The 23,413-nt window shown below is 35.7% G+C and overlaps 1 protein-coding gene across 1 annotated transcript; it reads right to left on the bottom strand.

Annotated features, from left to right (window-relative positions):
- Positions 1–521: 521 nt before the first annotated feature.
- Positions 522–22,953, bottom strand: znf513b (zinc finger protein 513b). The gene is made up of 4 exons (XM_692314.10): positions 22,317–22,953; positions 11,384–11,512; positions 8,061–8,741; positions 522–4,772 (listed from the first exon to the last, which is right to left on the bottom strand). Exons 1-4 carry the CDS (start codon positions 22,354–22,356, stop codon positions 3,997–3,999), a joined length of 1,626 nt encoding a protein of 541 aa, XP_697406.4. The 5' UTR covers positions 22,357–22,953; the 3' UTR covers positions 522–3,996.
- Between the last annotated feature and the right edge of the window lie 460 nt (positions 22,954–23,413).

Genomic DNA, 23,413 nt, shown 5'->3' with positions numbered 1-23,413 from the left:
GAGACCGTTGGTAGGAAGAACATAGTTTTTGACCATAACGTAACAAAACTTAAGGTAACAGAGAAGTGTGCATTATAGATGAAGGAAAGTTTTTATTTGCATCCATTTTGCCTACGGACTCTCACTCTACCAACAATAGTGGCAATGGAACGCTGCTACAGTTAGTTTGCAGTTATTTTTTCTGACCGGCCTGAAGTTTGGACTTGCAGGGGTTTATTTTTCTTCTTTTTTTAAATAGAGGAGCTCTGCATTTAACAATGCACTGAATAACCTTCATTTACCTTAAAAAAAAAAAAAAAAAACGCATAAAAAATGAATGTAGGATAATTTTATCTTCTGAGAACTTCCCGACCCCAGAGCTGTGCATGCCGTATACAGATAAATGAAAGTTTAAAGCAATGTGTTAGCTACTTTTGCACTTTTTGTCTTATTAAGAAGTCACAGTCCATTCAGATAATCCTCTTTTCCTCAATGTGTTCAAATAAAAAGAGAATATTTCAATGGAAGGCTCATCCTTTCTGTCTGTTCCTGCATTCTCTCCTTGCATGCCGGATTCAACGTGACTACGTTCATTTTAATTCAGCGAATTAATTAAACTAAAAAGTAACTCGCATTACAATTTTTAAAAAGTAACTCAAATGTTATAAGTTAATTTTGAAAAGTAATGCGTTACTCTACTCCACAGATGTCAAAGCCAGTTCCTGGAGGGCCAAGCCCTGCACAGTTTAGTTCCAACCCTGTTTCAACATGCTTACCTGTAGGTTTCAAACAAGCCTGAAGGAACTCAATTAGTTTGAGCAGGTGTGTTTAATTAGGGTTGGAACTAAACTGTGCAGAGCAGTGGCCTCTCGTTACTTTTACTCGTTACTTCGAAAAGTAATATTATTACATAACTTGCTTTACTTGTAATGCATTACCCCCAAAACTGTTAAAATCTATAAACATTCTTAATATTGTGATAAACTTTTATTGTATAATTTATACCACATTAATCACTGCTATTTGTTTACAAAATAAATACAAATTCCCCAATTTATTTTAAAAATTGCCTTAATGAGAATTGTAATTAATAATGCTTCTTAATGTAATAAAAAGCTAGACTGCTTTAATGACATGCAAATAAGAGGGGAAAAAATATTGCAATGCAAAAAAATAACTATTGTAATCTATAAACATTCTTAATATTGTGATAAACTTATTGTGTAATGTAAGATGGACTAAATAGCCATTGATTTTGCACTCATTGTTGTCCAAAAAAATATTTAAATATTATTATTAAACATTATATTTAATGCTAATTAAAAGCAAAAAAATGGGTGGAAAATTATTGCAATGCAAAAAAAAAAAAACCTAACTATTGTAGTCTAAAAAAAAAACATTCCTAATATTGTAGTAAAAATAACTGCTATTTATTTCACAAATAAGTTAATACATTTTCCCATTAAAAAAAAAATAATTTTAAGTAATGAGAATTGCAGATAAAGCCACCATGCAAAAAAACAACGTCATATTCTTCATGCAAAACTTTCCCTTAATGCTCATTTTGGGTGTGAATGTGACAATTTTTTTTCCCTGTAATGCCCTGTAAAACTGAAGAGTGTGCAGGAGGCCAAAGAGCCCCGTTCAGTGCAGCATTGAGCAGTGGCACCAGGAGATCAGATACAGTACATGGGGAGGAGAAAGGGAGGAGCAAGGCAACATCACTGTCTGCACTGAAAAAAATTATTCATTGTATTTAACAAATTCCTTTAAGGTAAGTGGTTATATGGGATAAATGTAAACAAATCAAATTTAATCTAGTAATGTTCAACTTGATTAGCTTCAATTCAGCCCATATAAATAGTTAGCAAAGCACTTACCTTAAATAAATGTAGTAAACCCAATGAATAATTTTTTTCAGTGTGTGTGTGCATATAGGAGTACATACAGTAGCAACCGGACGTCATCAGTGTCAGCAAACCCTCATCAGATGGAGGAAAACAACCTTCAGGAGACTCTCTGCTGCTCCTTCTGTCAGCAAATCAGCTAAACTCACGACAGACCAGCTTTGAATCTCACAAAAAAACATACACATTTTATTAATAATTTAAAAGAAGGAAGATTAAGTCTTATATGTTGCATTGAAAGCAATGATTGTGTGGCCTTCACGCTTATTATTAGTACTGTAATGCAAAACAAATATTAATGTAAAGCAAAAATGCTTTCTTACTATGATCTCATCATAACGGAAAAAATAGTTGTAAATCACAAGAAAAAAAAACGTATTATATAGCAATAAAATAAAATAAAATTACAGTAATGCATGGCAATAAAAAGAAATGATTGTGTTATGAAAAAATCTACTGTAAAGCCAACATTTTGTATACTTTAATGCAAAAAAACTACATAATTCTTATTATTGTAAATATTTGTTTACACTTTTTAATCGTCTGTATTTGCTGCGCTGACTTTAAATATATACTAATTAAATTAACCTTTATAAAATATAATAATTACTGCAAATGAGCCAAATACCAAATTATTCACAATTCCCAAAGTAAAAAGAAACCCTTAATATCCCTACCAAACAAATAATCCTGTCTTCTTCTTTAAATATTGAAGTGAAAGATAACTTGGATGTATTTTTTGTGAGATTCACCTGCAGCGCTGCATAAATGTGCTCGATCAGTTTAAGAAGATGCTCTTGAACGACATTTGGACTGTGATTCTGTGATTATAATCAGCTGCTTCACACAGTTAAACTACAAAATACAATCAATCTCCATATGGACAAAAAACAGCCCCATCATCATGAATGGACTCCTATGATAATGATAATAATAATATTAAGGCCACTGGAGCTAGACATCACGAGCAGTGAAAATCCATTATGCAATGATTGTGAGATGTTCAAAATGCGTTACTATTCTCTTTTGAATCAATACGGAGTTAAATTTTTAACAGAAGATAGCACTCTAGGCTAGTTTTTTAAACAGTAGATGGCGCTCTAGGCTAGTTCTTAACAGGAGAGGGCGCTCTATGCTAGTTTTTCAACAGGAGACAGGGCTCTAGTCTAATTTTTAGAGCAGTAGATGGCGCTCTAGGCTAGTTTTTACTGCAGTAGATGGCGCTCTAGGATAGTTTTTAATAACTAGTCTAGAGCATCCTCTGCTGTTCAAAAGTACCCTAGAGCGCCATCTACTTTTAAAACTAGCCTAGAGTGCCATTTGCTCTGCTAATAAAAACAAGCCTTGAGCTCTGTCTGTTGTTAAAAACTAGCCTAGAGCGCTGACTGCTGTCAAAAAAACTAGCCTAGAACACCATCTGTTGTTTAAAACTAGCCTAGGGCACCGTCTGCTGGTAAAAACTAGCACAGAGCAACGTTTGCAGTTAAAAACTAGCCTAGAGCACCGTCTGCTGTTAAAAACTAGCCTAGAGCGCCGTCTGCTGTTCAAAACTAGCCTAGACCACCATCTGCTGTTCAAACCTAGCCTAGAGCGCCGTCTGCTGGTAAAAACTAGCCTAGATCGCCATCTGCTGGTAAAAACTAGCCTAGAGCGACGTCTGCATGTTAAAAACTAGCCTAGAGCGCCATCTGCTGTTAAAAACTAGCCTAGAGTGACGTCTGCATGTTAAAAACTAGCCTAGAGGGCCATCTGCTGTTAAACACTAGTCTAGAACAGTCATCTGTTAAAACTATCCTAGAGCACCATCTGCTGTTCAAAACTAGCCTACAGCGCCGTCTGTTATTCAAAACTAACCTAGGGTGCCCTCTGTTGTTCAAATCTAGCCTAGAGCGCCCTCTGCTGGTTAAAACTAGCCTAGAGCACCCTCTGCATTTCAAAATTAGCCCAGAGTGCCGTCTACTGTTCAAAACTAGCCTAAAGCGCCCTCTGATGTTCAAAACTAGCCTAGAGCACCATCTGCTGCTAAAAATTATTCTCTAAATGGATTCACTAAAGAATTGCAATGCATATGAAAATCTCACGATCGATGCAAAATCTGCGTTCAGCTCTCCTACATCTCTCCCTCCTCCTCCTCCTCGTCCTCTTTCTCGGGCAGCTGCATCTTAATCCAGCCTTCGCCGCCGGCGTGTCCGTGTTTCTTCTGGTGTCGTTTGTAGTTGTCCCAGTGGCCGGTGGTGTACCCGCAGTGCTGGCATTTAAAGGGTTTTTCTCCGGTGTGCCGCAGCATGTGTCGCTTCAGGTTCATGCTCTGGTTGCAGCTGTAACTGCACACGCTGCACTGGAACGGCTTGGAGCCCGAATGGATGCGCTCGTGCCGCTTCAGATTGGCCAGGTTTCCGCAGGCGTAATCGCACACACGGCACTTGTAAGGCTTTTCGCCGGTGTGCACGCGGTGGTGCCGTTTAAGGTTGTCGAAGTGCGCGGACGCATAGCTGCACTGCGGACACTTGTAGGGCTTTTCTCCGCTGTGCGTCTTCATGTGGCGAGCGAGGTGGTTGGGATACTGCGTGACGAACGGACATGATGTGCAGGGAAACAGCTTATCGTCTTTGTCCGGGGAGCTTTTGGAGAGCATGTCTAGTGTGCATTTGCTGCAGATCTGCGGCGCCGTGGCCTCCTCGTCGTCCAGCACGGCTCCACACACGCGGCAGCTGAAGGGGAACAGCAGCTCAGGCAGAGGGTCAGACTCTCCAGACAAACCCTCGTTGTGCAGCAGGGCTGGAGGAGGAAGATGGGAAGGAAGATGATGATTATGATGATGATCGTAGTTTTGGAGGAAGTCTGGGTCGCTGCTGATGTGCAGAGTGAGGTCCGACACCACAGATTCTGAAACACACACACACACACACACACACAATTAATCTTCCTCTTTATGGAGAATACTGTTTTAGGAACTTCATCACTTCTACTTCCCTATACAATGTGCTGTGCTTCCTCTTTTGGTTTGCAGCATAAAGTGCAAAATGTGTAAAGAATCAGATGCAAGCAGTGGGTATTTACAACAGCAAAAAATAAATAAATGTGTGTGTCTATATATGTTTGTGTGTATGCATGCAAATATAAAAGTATGTATATCTATCTACCGTATCAATCTACCTATCTATCTATCTATCTATCTATCTATCTATCTATCTATCTATCTATCTATCTATCTATCTATCTATCTATCTATCTATCTATCTATCTATCCATCTATCTATCTATCTATCTATCTGTCTATCTATCTATCTATCTATCTGTCTATCTATCTATCTATCTATCTGTCTATCTATCTGTCTATCTATCTATCTATCCATCTATCTGTATATCTATCTATCTATCTGTATATCTATCTATCTATCTATCTATCTATCTATCTATCTATCTATCTATCTATCTATCTATCTATCTATCTATCTATCTATCTATCTGTATATCTATCTATCTATCTATCTATCTATCTATCTATCTATCTATCTATCTATCTATCTATCTATCTATCTATCTATCTATCTATCTATCTATCTATCTATCTGTATATCTGTATATCTATCTATCTGTATATCTATCTATCTGTATATCTATCTATCTGTATATCTATCTATCTGTATATCTATCTGTATATCTATCTATCTATCTGTATATCTATCTATCTGTATATCTATCTATCTGTATATCTATCTATCTGTATATCTATCTATCTATCTATCTATCTATCTATCTATCTATCTATCTATCTATCTATCTATCTATCTATCTATCTATCTATCTATCTATCTATCTATCTATCTATCTATCTATCTATCTATCTATCTGTATATCTATCTATCTGTATATCTATCTATCTATCTATCTGTATATCTATCTATCTGTATATCTATCTATCTGTATATCTATCTATCTGTATATCTATCTATCTGTATATCTATCTATCTATCTATCTGTATATCTATCTATCTGTATATCTATCTATCTGTATATCTATCTATCTATCTATCTATCTATCTATCTATCTACAGTGCGTCAGGGAAAGTATTCATAGCGCTTCACTTTTTCCACATTTTTTGTTAACGTCTGATTCCAAAATGGATTAAAGTCCTTAATATTTTTTTTCATTCTATACACAATACCCCATAATGTCAATGTGAAAAAAAGGTTTTTTGAAATAGTTAAAAATTTATGAAAAATAAAACACCTGAAAAATCACGTGCGCAAGTATTTACAGCGTTTGCTGAGAATCTCTAAATTGAGCTCAGGTACATTCTGTTTCCAGTTCACCTGTGGTCAATTCAGTTGATTAGACATGATTTGAAAAGGCGTACACCTGTCTATATAAGGTCCCAGGGTTGACAGTGCATGTCAAAACACAAACCAAGCATGAAGACAAAGGAATTGCCGGCAGACCTCAGAGACAGGATTGTCTCGAGGCACAAGGCTGGGGAAGTTTTAGAGAAAAATGTCGGCTGCTCTGAATGTTCCAATGAGCACAGTGGCCTCCATCATCCATAAGTGGAAGATGTTTGGAACCACCATGACTCTGTCTGAGCTCCAGCGTAATTGTGTGGAGAGAGGAGAACCTTACAGAAGAACAACCATCTGTGCAGCAATCCACCAATCAGGCCTGTATGATAAAGTGCACATACTGAAGACACTCCCCGCCTGGAATTTGCCAAAAGGCAACTGAAAGACTCTCAGACCAAAAAAAACAAAATTCTCTGCTCTGATGAGACTAAAATTAAACTCTTTGGAGTGAATGCCAGGCGTTGCGTTTGGAGAAAACCAGGCACCGCTCATCACCAGGCTAATACCCTCTCTATAGTGAAGCATGGTGGTGGCAGCATCATGCTGTGGGGATGTTTTTCAGCAGCAAAAACTGAAAAACTTGTCAGGATAGAGGAAAAGATGAATGCACCAATGTTCAGAGACATCCTGAAAGAAGACCTGCTTTAGAGTGCTCTTGACCTCAGACTGCGGCGACGGTACATCTTCCAGCAGGACAATGACACAAAGCACACCACCAAAATATCAATGGAGTGGCTTTACGAATCGGTGAATGTCCTTAAGTGGCCCAGCCAAAGCCCAGACCTACATCCTATTGAACATCTCTGGAGGGATCTGAAAATGAGATCTGAAAATGGCTGTACACTGCCGCATCCCATCCAACCTGATAGTGCTTGAGAGGTATTGCAAAGAGGAATGGGAAAAAAATTCCCAAAGACAGGTGTGTCAAGCTTGTGGATCATATTCAAAAAGACTTAAGGCTGTAATTGCTGCCAAAGGTGCATCAACAAAGTATTTACCAAAGGCTGTGAATACTGATGTACATGCGATTTTTCAGTTTTTTTTTTTAATTTTGAATACATTTGCAATAAAAATAATCTTGTTTCACATTGTCATTATGGGGTATTGTGTGTAGAGTTGAGCAAATAAATGTATATAAAAAAAAAATTTCCAATAAAATGTTTGGTATGGTTGTTACAATGTCACTATTTGACCAAGAGAATTAAATTATATATCGGTAAAACTCCAAAAGAAATAATCCAAAACAAATCAGTGTTCCACCAGTTTTGATGAAGTGAACGAATAGAATTTTTCCTAGCAGCAAATATTAATCTAAGCAAAATTAATGCCGAGTTTGAAGACTGCATGATTTTAGCCTCAATCTTGACTCGCCAACAGGTTTTGAAAAATCTCCTACAAGTGCTTGAAATCACCAGCAAATCGATGCTCGTTCACATAACGTGACAATCAAACAATATGAACAATCAAAGACGTGATCTGAGAGAATCAGCGTTGAGTCGCCCACACCTGTGAGATTTTTGTCATGGTAGATATTTGGAGCTGATTCAAATCATGCCATGTGTAATGTGTTCTGATTAAAAACAACATCGGTGATTACCTACAGCCAATCAGAGAGCAGCATCCACTAGTGTGGGTATCTGCAGACCAGTGGGAGGTTGGGGGCAAAGTTAAAAGGGCATCTTTTTGGTCTATTTGGACCCAAGAAATGGAGGAAAAACTAGTGTAAAACTGGCAGGAGCACCCATGTCTGTTTGACATACCATCTGAGCAATCCCACAATCAGGTCGATGAGGAAATACAGGAAATTGCTATGCTATGAGATGCATCAGTTACCTTCCGTTAAGGCAGTAGTTTTGTCCTCCTTATGGCTCTTGGTGTGTTTCTTTAGAGAGTGGCTGTTGCTGGCTCTGAAGTCGCAGTGTGCGCAGCTGAGCTCTTTCTCCTGCGTGTGCATGCGCTGGTGCCTCTTCAGGTTTCCCAGAGAATTGCATGCGAAAGTGCAGAACTGGCATTTGTACGGTTTCTCTCCGGTGTGTGTGCGCACGTGCCTCTGCAGATTCACCAGCTGCGCCGACGCGTACACACAGTGCGGACACTGGTACGGTTTCTCACCGTTGTGTGTCTTCATGTGCCGCTTCAAGTGATTGGAGTAGCGCGAGCTGAAACTGCACAGCTTGCAGGAGAACGTTTTAGACGTGTTTCCATCAGATCTGCTGTGGTTTAGGTTTTCTAGTGTGTTGTCTGCTGGATGAGTGGGTTCCAGGGATCGGTCCTGCCGGTCAGTTTCTCCACATTGAAGGCAGTAGAGGCCACTCAAAGGGTCACCCAGCAGCTGGCCGCACTGTCTGCAGGACAGATATGGTGCAAACGCAGCTTCGGGAGCCATTTCTTCACGCTCGCTCTCGGTGTCTCGAGGGTCCTCGAAGTCACTCTCGATACCGAGACGGTTGTAGCTGGAGCAGTCTTCATCACTGAAACCGTACACCGGCATGCCCATATCAGCCGCCACAGAGTCTGACAGGACATCACAAGAGATGATTGGTTATGCAGTATTTGTTTTGTTTTTTCGCATTTAATATTTATTTATTGAGCTTTTTCATTTGCAATTTAAAGCAGTACATTACCCCTCCTCTACCACAATCATAGCATTGAAAGAAAAAAGAAAGAAAAAAGGGTATTTATATGAATAAAACTAAGATAACATAAAGATAACCAAACACTTTTATTTTTTTTTTAAATTATTATTATTAGTTAAAAAAAATGTATTTATTTTTTACTGCTTAAAAATATAAAATATATAAATATAAATCAATCAATCAATCAATCAATGATAAATAAATAATAAATAAATTGCAGACACACGGAATCTGTATGCGCAAAAATCCGCAGATTTACGCTCAATTTTAGCCATCATTGAGTATTTACTTGTGTAAATGTGTGTAACTTTATATTATGTTATATTTATTCAGTTTTTAAATTGATTTCTCTAATATTATTGTGATATAATAGAGTATAAATAATAGATAAATAATACAGTAAAGCATTCATGATTTATTTACAATACAGTTTGTGAAGTAATATTTTCTGTCTTCTAGTAGATATATTATATGAGAGATTTGCTGTGTTGACCAAATAAGTGGGTCTAATTGGATTTGCATAGTAAACATTCAAAGTTTAAAATGTATATATTTTTTATTTCATATATTAAGTTTTTAGGTATGATAATCGTTCCGCATAAATCTGCAGACTTTTTGCATTATTATTATTTGTACTACACCTAATTAAAATAGCAATTGTTATAGTATTATTATTATTATATATAAAAAATAAATTATTATAATTATATCAACAAGTATATGAATAATATCAACAATAATAAATAATATTATTATATTAATAAAGAAAGGCTTTAAGAGTGTCTATTTGGGTAAAGCAATATAATTTTCGAATAAATATAAGATAAAAGAATATAATGTATATTATTCATAAATTATATATATATATATATATATATATATATATATATATATATATATATATATATATATATATATATATATATATATATATATAAATAAAATTTAACCTAATCATACCAATAATTAATTGAATTTAATAATTAATAATTTACCAATAAATAACAAAACTTCTACAATAATAGCAAATGCTTTGTATGGAATAGTTTAGCAAAATTATTTAGAGTCAATTATTACATAGTTAAGGCACTGGTTGGCATTTTGGATTTGGCATTTTTACAGCAGAAAAATATTTATTATTATTATTATTAATAATAATTGTAGCGGCTTTCCAATTGCTGCTATTGTTGATAGGTTAAGCAAGCTTTTTTTTCGCATTAAAAGTCAGAGTCTGTAGGTAAAACAGATGCAATAAAAACGTCATTATTTTCCAATCAACAAAATTCCTTCATCTATATTACACTGCTCTCGTTACTTTATGTTACGGTCAAAAACCGGTGTGGTTGCGTCCGAAAACGCATACTTCCATACTATATAGTACGCTAAAATCAGTATGTGAGCCGAGTAGTATGTCCAAATTCATAGAATTCGAAAAACAGTATGCGAGAAGTACCCGGATGACTTACTACTTCCGGCGAGATTCTGGAGTGCGCATCCCATGCATGCTGCGCTATCCCATAATGCCCCGCGAGCGAATTCATGAATGGGAGTAAAGTGACGCAAATTACGCAGGTACGTCACGTGACTATGTCAAAATGGCGAATGTAGTACATCCGAATTCCATTTATACTTTTCACATTCATACTGTATAGAACTTGATGGTCACAGAAAAGTTTGCGCTGTTATAATTCACTTACCGTTTAATACGTTTTCGATTTTAACCCGCTACTTAAAAAACGATCGAATATTTTGAATAAGAAGCTGTAATGTAGCCGTGGCCGGATGAATTTTGGTGCAGCGCCCGCCACGGAAGAATGAATGTAGCAGAAACCATGTAATAATAATAATAATATTAAATTACTACAACTTATTATTGATAATATAATAAAAATAAATTATTATAATGATATTTTAAAAATATAAATAATAATAACAATAAGAAATATTATTATATTACCGAATAAAGGCCTTAAGGGTGGCTTTTTGGGTCAGTGAAAACAACAACAAAATGATGTAATAAATAAAACAATTATATAATATAACATGAATATTATTTATTATTATATTTTTACCTTTACATAAAATTACCAATAATTTATTTAATAATCAATAATTTACCAAAAAAAAAAAAAAACACTACAATAAGAGTTAATGCCTAGTATGGAATAGTAGCAAATAATGCTGGATGAATTATTACATCGATGAGGGCCTGGTTGGCATTTTGGATCTGTGACAACGACAGTAAAAAATTTTTTTTATAATTAATAATAATAAAATTATTATTACAACTAATTTTATAATACTCCAGTGAATAATAATATTGCACAATAATATAATATAATAAAATATTACATAATGTAATATTTGAAGGAAATTTTGAAGCTAATTAATTAATTAAAAAATTTAATAACATTACTTTTACACTTAGACTTGTACCATTGGCACAGGTTTGGAACAGTAAAGAAAAAAAATGCTTAAAACTTGAAGTCGTCTAAAAGTAATTCATATTCCGTCACTGACCCGAATCCCTTTCAAAGCCAACAATTCTGTAGTCATTTTCTCCAAAGCCCAGTTCCTGTCCGAGGAGGAAGTCGCTCTCCAGCACCAGGCTTTCCTTATTACCAGCAGCCACTCCATCTTCAGCTCCCACTGCAAACAAACAGCAGATCACAGCTTGTACAATACAGTTTATTCACAATGCTGGAACAACTCATATTTACTGTTTTACATTTTTAATTTCTATAGCTTTTAAGAATGTAAAATGAGCCATATGTTGATAAATAATGTTATGATAGCTGTTTTAACATTAAGTTATGATTGAATTGCCTCTTGTTACAGTTCTGAAATAGTTTGATAACAAGCAGGAAACGTTCATGGGCCAATGTCGTCCCCACATTGAAAATGTCTATAAAAAGGCCACATTTTCAAGTTTTGAAGTGAGGACCTTAAAGTCTCTGGTGCTGATGTTTTACTCGTTATCAAATTCATGTTTTCTATAGCAAGCTTCACAATATTATATTTGTGCATATACATTGGATTAGTCAGTACTAGAGCCAAATCTGGAGCTAATCTGACAAAATAATTTATGTTAGTACACTCAAATTTATATGTTATAGAAAATATAAATAAAACATTGAAAAGGAGCAAAATGCAAGGCAAGGCAAGTTTATTTATATAGCACATTTCATACACAGTGGCATTTCAAAGTGCTTTACATAAACAGGAATAAAAAAGACAAGTTTAGGAACATAAAATGCAGACAATAAAAATTATTTTAAAAAAAAAAGATAAAAACAATTTAAAATGTGTTAAAATAGGCTATAAAAGAATGAAAAAGAAAATGAAAAACATAATAGAGCGATCTGTCGGACGTAGCACAGTGCTCATTCAGTAAAGGCACAGCTAAACAGATGTGTTTTCAGTCTTGATTTGAATGTGCCTAATGTTGGAGCACATCTAATCATTTCTGGAAGCTGATTCCAGCAGCGAGGGGCATAGTGGCTGAAGGCAGATTCACCCTGCTTTGACTGAACCCTTGGAATTTCTAGTTTATATGATCCTAAAGATCTGAGTGATCTGTTGTGTTTGTATTCAGTGAGCATATCTGTAATGTATTGAGCTCCTAGGCCATTTAGTGATTTATAGACCAGTAATAATACTTTAAAGTCTATTGTGAATGTAACTGGCAGCCAGTGTAAAGACTTGAGGACAGGTGTTATGTGCTCTGATTTCCTGCTTCTGGTCAAAATTCTAGCTGCAGCATTCTGGATAAGCTGTAACTGTCTGACTGTCTTTTTGGGAAGGCCAGCGAGGAGTCCATTACAGTAATCCACCCTGCTGCTGATAAAAGCATGAACAAGTTTTTCTAAATCTTCACTGGAAACAAAGCATCTGATTCTTGCTATGTTTTTGAGATGATAGTATGCTGATTTACTGACTGCTTTGACTTGACTGTTGAAACTCAGATCTGACTCAAGAGTCACACCAAGATTCTTGACCTTATTTTTTGTCGTTTGACCTTTAGAGCCAAGGTACGCATTTACCTTGAGAACCTCATCTTTGTTCCCAAATGCAATGACTTCAGTTTTCTCTTTGTTTAACTGAAGAAAATTGGCACATCCAATTGTTAATTTCATCAATGCACTGGTAGAGGGTGTCAATAGGGCTGTAGTCATTACGCAGAAAGGCTAGGTAGATCTGAGTGACATCAGCATAGCTGTGGTAGGAGATTTTGTTCTTTCTTATTATTTGGCTCAGAGGGAGCATGTACAGGTTGAACAGGAGAGGTGCCAGAATCGAGCCTTGTGGGACTCCACACGTCATGGGTGTCCACCTCGACCTATGATCACCTATACTGACATAGTAACCTCTCCCTTCAAGGTAAGATCTGAACCATTTGAGGACTGTCCCAGACAGCACAACCCAGTTTTCCAGCCTATCCGGAAGTATGCTGTGATCGACAGAGTCAAATGCAGCACTGAGATCGAGCAATATCAGCACTGTTATTTTACCTGAATCTGTATTTAGGCGTATATCATTGATTATCTTTATAAGAGCGCTCTCTGTACTGTGATGTGCTCTGAAACCAGATTGAAAATTGTCTAAACACCCCCAGAAGTTTAAGAACTTGTTGACCTGGTTAAAAACAACTTTTTCAATGATTTTGCCAATGAAAGGGAGATTTGAGATTGGCCTGTAATTGCTCAATAGGGTGTTATCCAGGTTGCTCTTCTTCAAGAGGGGTTTAACAACTGCAGTTTTAAGTGAGTTTGGAAAAATCCCTGAGAGAAGTGAAGCATTTACCACTTTTAGAAGATCCATTTCTAAACAGGTAAACACCGTTTTGAAGAATGATGTGGGGAGCGTTTCAAGACTGCAGGTTGATGTTTTCATAATTTGCACAATCTCTTCTAAGATTTTACCGTTAATTGCCATGAAATCAGACATAATGTCTGATTTCTTAAGTTGTGGTTGAGCCAGTTTGACTTTGACACAATTTGGCTGATTGGATGAGCTGATTGCCTTTCTGATATTATTGATCTTATCAGTAAAGAAATGAGCAAACTCATTACATTTGCTTTCAGAGAGGAGCTCACTTGGAATCCGACTAGGGGGGTTTGTGAGTCTCTCTACTGTTGCAAAGAGTGTGCGAGCATTATTTAAGTTGCTGTTTATAAGGCTTGAAAAGAAAGTCTGTCTAGCAGTGTTTAGTTCCATATTAAAAGCATGAAGACTGTCTTTATAGATATTATAATGGACTACTAGTTTCGTTTTTCTCCACATACGCTCAGCTTTCCTGCATTGTCTTTTCATCATTTGTACTCTCGGTGAGTACAAAAGAGAAACAATTTTTTATTGACATTTTGTAGTTTGTAATTCTTTTTAATATTTTGCTAGAATTTAAATTAGTGGTGGGTCGTTATCGGTGTAAACGTGCTGTGTTAATGTGAGACTTATCGCGCGAAAAAAAAAAAATTGTTGCTGTTAATCTATTCTCAAAGTTGGGTTGGGAGCTGGGTCTCTTCTACGCAAGCTTTGGTGACTTTCACCTTGATATTTTAGCGCGGATGTATACCAGACCGGTGAGCCGTCTGACAAAAAAGTGCTTTTCTGAATCAAATCAGCAGGATGCCTGACTTTAACTGCAGTTTGCCAGTTTCACTTTTACTCATGACCATTTCATTCAAGGTGCCGTGAACAACTGGGGTATTAGACGCAAATAAGGAGTAAGGACTGGCGAGAGTGTTATGGAATTTTGTAACGCACGCCAAATGTAAAGAAAAAAATTCAGAATTTTGCGATGAGTGTGTGTGTGTTCAGTCCAATGACTGTAAAAAATATGGACGACGCGACAGCCCTTTTTCCCATTGAACGCCTTGAGGGCAAAACGCCTGCTTGACGGGCACAAACTGTCGCAAAAGACTGCTGAAATTGGAGCCTTTACATGTGCAGAAGGATTGTCTGATGGAGCCAGAGGAGGAGCCGCGAAAATGAGCGGAGTCGAGCTTCCAACCAAACGCTTTATGTAAAATCAACAACGGCCCCCAAACTTCTTAGCATGCGTTTGCTTTCATATCAACACAAATGGATGTAATAACGTTAACAAATATGAGGGTTTTATATATTCAATCGCGCCAGCTCCGGACCGCAGCACATAACCTACTCGCGGCGTCGCGGGCTGATTTCGGCTCGCATGCGGCAGCGCCGGCTCGCTCGGCCGCCGCATCTGGCTCGATTGACTCGGGCTGGAATCGGGCAGTGAGTCCAGGCATCCGGAGTGGGTCCAGCAGAGGTAGTCAGTCTGAGCTCTGAGGGGTAAGTCTCCGGCAGGCGAGAATCTAGCTGGAACTGGCCCGAGTGTATTTTGCTATCTGGGTGGTTAGGCGTGTATCAGCAAACTAATAAAGCCCGAAAAAAGCCCTGACCTTAGCGAATAAACAGTGTTCCACCAGATCATGTATGTCAAAAACTGTAGTTTACTGCTGAACTCATTTTGTCATGGTAAAATAACACAGAAATCGAATAATAACACTTCAGTCTTCTGCCGAAGCTCAGACGCGCTGCTTTGAGAAACTGTCAATCACAGCTGTCAATCACGATGACACGCCCAGCATTAAATTACAGCTAAAAACAAACTGTTTACAAAAATGAAGATCTGCACCTATTTCAGCACAATAACCAGTGCCTTAATCCACCAGAACCATCTTTCGGGACATTTTATTGCAAGTGTAATTAATTTTTTTATTTGGGCTCAAGTCTCCTTCATTAACACGGAGGAGGCGGGCTTTATGACTTGTACTGCAGCCAGCCCCCAGGGGGCGATCTAACGGCCGGGACCTTCACTCAAACGCAGGCTTGCGGCACAGTTGGTTCAGTCCTTTAAGGACAGTTGCGCGTGTGGATCTTGTTAGAAAATATGGTGAAAAGTCCTCCATGGCAGTAATTGTTTGAATCTGATGTTTACTTTAATAATGCCACTAATATCTGAATACTCCACATGTCTTTATTCCATTTCTGTTTACTTCAGTTATGACTTTAGTCGGATTAAAATGATCAAAATAAATAAATAAAAATTTAAAAATCCGTGTTTGGAGCTTATGTAGGCCTACAGTTTAACAGTAAAAAAACAAAAGTACATCTTATCGAACATCATTTATTTTCATCATCAATTATCCTAGTAGAACAGTTTCTCAAGCAGATTGTGATGCATTTTGGAAACAGGAGATAAGTCCCCGTTCTAATGCGCCACCTGGCTTGAGAAACCTGTTCTCAAAGACTTACTATTTGGGTAGCACACATATTCTGAATGCCTCGACAGAATTCAAATGAGCCATTTTAATCTAGATTAATTCAGAAAAAAAAATTATCTATGCCCACCTATAATTTAAATGCATTATCTTCTTTTATTTCTAAAGACGTTCAGTGACTACAATATTATTTTAATAAATATGTCCGTTTAATAAATAAAAAAAAAGTTTTCTTGCACCAATATAAATTTAAATATTTATTAAAATGCACCAATATATATTTAAATGCACCAATATATGTGACCGATATTCACCAAGAAATGGATAAAAATATTCATTTTCAAAATGCGGTGGGCTCATTTATGTTGAGTACTGTATATATCGCAGAAAAACAAAACATTGCAATGTCAATTTTTTTTTTCCAATTTCATGCAGCCCTAACAGCTACATGAGCTCTGGAAGCTGACATAAAGGTTATGATCGGAATGAATGGAGGAGGAAGGAATAGGAGGAGGAGGCGGCAGATAAAGGCAGGGAGCGGGTCAGGGATGAGGCGACCCGAACCCACAGCAGGAACAAGAGACTGTCCAGAGGAAGCACAGTGAGGAAATAATGACGACAGAAGAGGAGGAAGTCAATCTGTGTTCACTGAGATAGAACTGAGCTTACAAACACATAACTCAATACAAAACTACAGCTTCTGCTTGATCATTTAGTCAAAAGTTTTTCCTTTAAAACTTAAAGAAAAGCTTAAGACTGACTAAAAAAAACATGCATGGTTGTCTTAACAGAGACAGCAAAAGGAAAGGACAACAAAACAAATAAAAAAATAGCATTTCAATATTTCCCAAATGGTGTTTAACAGAGCAAGGAATTTTTGACAGTATTTCCTATCATATTTTTTCTTCTGGAAAAAATGTTTGCTTTATTTCAGCACAGTTATATGCAGGAATCTTAAAGGTAATTTCAATACCTTTTTAAGGCTTTTTAAAGGCATTCTCAGAATATTTTAAGCAGTGTTGCCGACCTTGAAAATTATCTTAATTGAATTAACAAAAACATATTTTTTAAAGTGCAAATTACTAATTAAAGGTCACTTCAGTTATTTATTTTTTTACCATTAGCAAATAGTAGAAACAGCTGAGAGCAGGAACATAAGAAAAAAATATATATTGTTAATTGACCAACTGCTAAAGGTTGTCTAAGGTGTCTAAAGTTTCAATTTCACACACAGCTTCTTGATGAATTTTTGATCCAGTTTCAAGCTGACAAATATCTTTCACACACAGGGGAGCAGATATAAGTTTTTGTTAAATTAATAAAAATGTGCAGTATGGTTAGTGCAAACATTTACATGATCAGATCTATTTAATCTGTATTTGTATTATAAGAAGATTATGGGTGTATTAATGTTCCCAAACCTTATTAAATTTATAATAATATATATTGCATATATTATCTGTAACAAATATACTTGCAGTAGATGGATTGAACAACACCTTTTCTCCACAGCACATAAAATAATGTGACTTTTAAGAATAATTTTATTTTTCAAAACTCATTTTATATGCATAATATATTGCACGGACTTCACCCTACTGCCCACAAGGGAAAAGTAGACGATGTAAATAGAGACAGAACTGCTAACTCATGTGCACTCCGCTAAAGAAAACGAAAGCAGAATCCGAGAAATGCTAGGCGATTTAGAAATCTTGGCTGAATTCATTTTGAGGTCCCAAATAGAGGACAAGTCCGGGAAAAAACAGCATCATAAAAAAAAATTGCATGATCAATGCATGTCAACAAAGTCCATCCCAACAAACAAAAGCACACATCAAAGCCAGCCCAAACAGACTGAAGAACTGAAGTATCCATTATTCAAGCATTTGCAAGTCCCATGTCTTATGAGAAACGGTCAAAACGGCACAACAGACGCAATCACATATGCAAAGATATGATGCCTGCGCACATCGTCAGTAAAGACTGCTTCCAAAGACTAATACAAACACTTGACAAAAGATGCCGGCTGCCTTCTTGCACTCATTTCACACGATTTGCTATTACCGAAATGTATGAGAAATGTAAGGCGGGCGTTGAACACAAGCTCAAGCAGGTTTACTGATTTCTTTGCCACGACCACAGATATGTGGTCCAGCAGAACAATGGAGCTGTACATGAGTGTAACAGTCCACTATATTAATGACAACTTTGAAATGAAAAGTCGATGTTGGCAAACAGCATTCTTCTCAGAAGATCACACTGGAGAAAATACATCTAAAAGTTCTTTAGCATCATGGGGACTTTGTGAAGATTTATTTTATTTATTTTATATTTATATTTATATTATATTTATTTTCATTTATTTTATGTTGTCTGTTTTAAAGACAATTTTACTACAGTTTTGTTTATTAAACTTACTATGTTTCTTCATTGTCAAATGTTTTATTATGCACTACTTGTGCACTGAATACATTTAAAATGTACGTATGTAGCGTGTTTGAAAAAGCAAAAACAGTTGCCAAAATCGCAATCGCAATATTCTTTCATAAAATTGCAATATGATTAATTTGACCATGTTGCTCATCCCTCGTGAAATCATATTATCAGCCAATGACTAAAAGTACATCAGTGTTTACAGTCAAAGTAGTGCTAATGTTGTTTTGAAGTCATACTTGCATATGATTTCAGACCGAATATTCAAAGTACCATAGTAAACAATATAGGAAGCATGTCACAAGTTATCACTGAACAAATGTCCGCAATATAAAACTAAATTTACCTCAATACCATTAGATAATGAGAGAAAGATTGAACTTTAAGAATTTCACTCCATTTGTACGCTCTTAATGATTATTGAAAAAAAAATGAACACAATCATGCTTTTTCTCCACAGCAAATTAAACTAAAATGAAGTTAAAGACAACATTTAACCTGTTAATTGAAATGAAATCAAGTGAGATGTGAATGTAAACTTACGCTTGACTGACAGCCTGAGGATTGAACTATTTTCTAATTATAATTAATAAAGATATGGAAATGATTCTCAATACCAGAAAATATGTACAAGCCTTTAACAGGAGTTTTGAAAACCTCAGACAATTATATATTGAATTCTGAGAATAACACTCCGTTTGAATGCTCTTGTTGATTATTATTAAAAAAAATAAACACAATCATTGAGGTAAAGTCGGTTTTATATTCACACATTCAGCCTTCTCCTTTATAATTCCAGAGAATTATTATTTGCTGAATATTGAAATCATATTAGCAGCCAATGACTATCACAGTCAAAAGATAGTGCTAATGTTGTTTTAAGTCATAGCTACATGTGATTTCAGAGAGAATATTCATAGTACCATGGTAAACAATATAGGGAGCATGTCACAAGCTTTATCCCACAGTAAATAAACTAAAATGAAGTTAAAGACAACATTAAACCTATTAATAAAAGTGAAATCAAATGAGATGTGAATGTAAACTTACACTTGACTGACAGACTGAAAATTTAACTACTTTCTAAATATTAATAAAGATATGGAGATCATTTTCAATATTAAAAAGTATGTGCAGGCTTTTAATAGGAGTTATAAAAACCTCAGGTAATGATAGATTGAAATAAGAGAATAACACTTTGTTTGAGTGCTCTTGTTGATTATTATTAAAAGAAATAAACACAATCATTGAGGTAAAGTTGGTTTTATATTCACACATTCAGCTCTCTCCTTTATAATATAATTCCAGAGAAGTATTATTTGCTGAATACTGAAATCATATTAGCAGCCAATGACTATCATAGTAAAAAAATAGTGCTAATGTTGTTTCAAGGCATAGCTACATGTTATTTCAGAGCAAATATTCATTACCGTGGTAAACAATATAATGTTAGGGGACATGTCACAAGCTTTATCCCACAGTAAATAAACTAAAATGAAGTTAAAGACAACAATAAACCTGTCAATAAAAGTGAAATCAAATGAGATGTGAATGTAACCTTACACTTGACTGACAGACTGTGCATGGAACTACTTTCTAAATATTAATAAAGATTCGGAGATTACTTATAATATTAGAAAATATGTACAAGCTTTTAAGAGGAGTTTTAAAAACCTCAGGTAATGATAGATTGAAATATGAGAATAACACCCTCTTTTTATGCTGTTGTTGGGTATTGCCAAAAGAAATAAACACAAACATTGAGGTAAAGTTGGTTTTATATTCACACATTCAGCTCTCTGCTTAATAATATAATTCCAGAGAAGTATTATTTGCTAAATACTGAAATCATTTTAGCAGTTAATGACTATGACAGTCAAATTAATAGTGCTATTGTGGTTTTCAAGTCATAGTTACATGTGAATTCAGAGCGGATATTTATAGTAACATGGTAAACAATGAAAAGAGCATGGCACAAGCTTTATCCCAGAGTAAATTAAACTAAAATGAAGTTAAAGACAACATTATAACACTTAATAGAAATGAAATCAAGTGAGATGTGAATGTAACCTTAAAAATTGATTGACAGGCTGAGAATTGAACTACTTCCTACATATTAATAAAGATACAGGGATGACTTATAATAGAAAATATGTAGAAGCATTTTAGAGGAGTTTTAAAACCTCAGATAATGATAGGTTGAAATACGAGAATAACACTCAGTTTGTACGCTCTTGTTGATTATTATTAAAAGAAATAAACACAATCATTGACACAAAGTCGGTTTTACATTCACGCATTCAGACTTTCTTCTTAATATATAATTCCAGAGAAGTATTATTTGCTGAATATTGAAATCATATTAACAACCAATGAATATCACAGTCAAATAAACAGTGCTAATGTTGTTTTCAAGTCATAGTTATATGTGATTTCAGAGCGAATATTTATAGTACCATGGTAAACAATATAGGGAGCATGTCACAAGCTTTATCCCACAGTAAGTAAACTAAAATTAAGTTAAAGACAACATTAAACCTGTTAATAAAAGTTAAATCAAATGAGATGTGAATGTAAACTTACACTTGACTGACAGACTGTGGATTGAACTACTTTCTAAATATTAATAAAGGTTTGGAGATGACTTATAATATTAGAAAATATGTACAAGCTTTTAAGAGGAGTTTTAAAAACCTCAGATAATGATAGGTTGAAATACGAGAATAACACTTCGTTTGTATGCTCCTGTTGACTGTTATTAAAAGAAATAAACACAATCATTGACACAAAGTCTGTTTTATATTCACACATTCAGACTTTCTTCTTAATATAATTTCAGAGAATTATTATTTGCTGAATATTGAAATCATATTAGCAGCCAATGACTATCACAGTCAAAAAATAGTGCTAATGTTTTTTTAAGGCATAGCTACATGTGATTTCAGAGAGAATATTCATAGTAACATGGTAAACATTATAGGGAGCATGTCACAAGCTTTATCCCACAGTAAATAAACTAAAATGAAGTTAAAGACAACATTAAACCTGTTAATAAAAGTGAAATCAAATGAGATGTGAGTGTAACCTTACACTTGACTGACAGACTGAGGATTGAACTACTTTCTAAACATTAATAAAGATATGGAGATCATTTTCAATATTAAAAAGTATGTGCAGGCTTTTAATAGGAGTTATAAAAAAACTCAGGTAATGATAGATTGAAATAAGAGAATAACACTCCGTTTGAGTGCTCTTGTTGATTATTATTAAAAGAAATAAACACAATCATTGAGGTAAAGTTGGTTTTATATTCACACATTCAGCTCTCTGCTTAATAATATAATTCCAGAGAATTATTATTTGCTGAATACTGAAATCATTTTAGCAGTTAATGACTATCACAGTCAAATAAATAGTGCTAATGTGGTTTTCAAGTCATAGCTACATGTTATTTCAGAGAGAATATTCATAGTACCATGGTAAACATTATAAGGAGCATGTCACAAGCTTTATCCCACAGTAAATTAAACTAAAAGTGAAGTTAAAGACAACATTATAACTGTTAATAGAAGTGAAATTAAATGAGATGTGAATGTAACCTTACACGACTGACAGACTGAGGATTGAACTACTTTCTAAATATCAATAAAGATATGAAGATAATTTTCAATATTATAAAGTATGTACAGGCTTTTAAGAGGAGTTTAAAAACCTCGATGGAGTTAAAGACAACATTAAACTGTTAATAGAAGTGAAATCAATTGAAAACTTACACTTGACAGGCTGAGGATTGGACTGTTTTCTCCTGGGCATTTTTGTCCTGATTGTGTGTCCTTATAATCAGCAGTTCCCTGTTTAGCTGATCTTCATCGCCATCATCTTCCTCTTCCTCATCTTCCTCCCGTGAACAAAGAGTTCCTCAAATCACTCGTAAACACCCGGCCAGACTCCCTTCATCACAAATATCCCCAAAAACCATGTCCAAACAACTGTTACTACTGGAGTTAGCGCGAGCTAATAATAAACTATCAATATTACACACATACAAAGCTATTAAACGCGGTCATTCACAAGTATGTGACCTCCACATCGCCAAACTGAAGCTTGGAGACTCTTATTTACCTGCCTTAAATAAAAGCTAGCTAATTTAAGGTGTAATTTGAGTTCATCCTGTTGTCAGTCGAAGGCTAACTAGCATGACGGCTAGCCTCAAAAGCAGAACTTACAATAAAAGTCCAGTGTTTGTAAGTTTGTAAGCAGCAGCGGTGACATTAGCCTCTCTCCGTGATAAATCACTGGTTTGTGTGGATTTCTGTGCCGCTAAAGTGTCTCCGTGAGCTGGAGAAGTGAAAGTCCACAAGTTTCATTGCTGCTGGAGTTGTTGTTATGGGAATGTGCAGCACAGGAAGTGATTGAAAGAGTTCAGTGTGAAGCGGAGAAACAGCGACATCCAATGGACACTCTGAGAGCTGCAGCGCTCATTTCTTTCAATAATAATAATAATAATAATAATAATAATAATAATAATTTTATCTCTTAAATTAATATACATTTACAAGGTTATTCTGCATTGAGAGGATTCACAATCGTTTCACCATCGATATCGTCGGTGTGCGAATTACACACTGACAGTTGGGGGTGGCGTCAACTTTTTTCAAGTGGTGCTCACTGCAGAGCCATTTGAGGAGAGGTGAGCTCCAGAGAGGGGGAGCTTAAGCTTGAGCTCCACCTTTTTTGCACTTCTTCTACGAGTGATGTCACTGGGGGTAGGGTTAGGGGTGGGGTTGGTGTACGCATTAAAACAGCTTACAGGAGGAGGAGCGACAGCTCATGCTCCCCCTCTCTGGAGCTCAGCTCTCCTCAAATGGCT

This window comes from Danio rerio, chromosome 17 (genome assembly GCF_049306965.1).
Source record: "Danio rerio strain Tuebingen ecotype United States chromosome 17, GRCz12tu, whole genome shotgun sequence".
Taxonomy (NCBI): domain Eukaryota; kingdom Metazoa; phylum Chordata; class Actinopteri; order Cypriniformes; family Danionidae; genus Danio; species Danio rerio.
This window is presented reverse-complemented; position numbering and strand designations above follow the sequence as displayed.

Excerpts from the sequence above, each read along its gene's own strand:
- znf513b (XM_692314.10), bottom strand. The coding sequence starts at position 22,356 with ATGCCCAGGAGAAAACAGTCCAATCCTCAGCCTGTCAAGT. Across the intron at positions 8,742-11,383 it reads TGGCTTTGAAAGGGATTCGG|ACTCTGTGGCGGCTGATATG; the intron begins GTCAGTGACGGA and ends ATGTCCTGTCAG. Across the intron at positions 4,773-8,060 it reads AACTACTGCCTTAACGGAAG|AATCTGTGGTGTCGGACCTC; the intron begins GTAACTGATGCA and ends TGTGTGTTTCAG.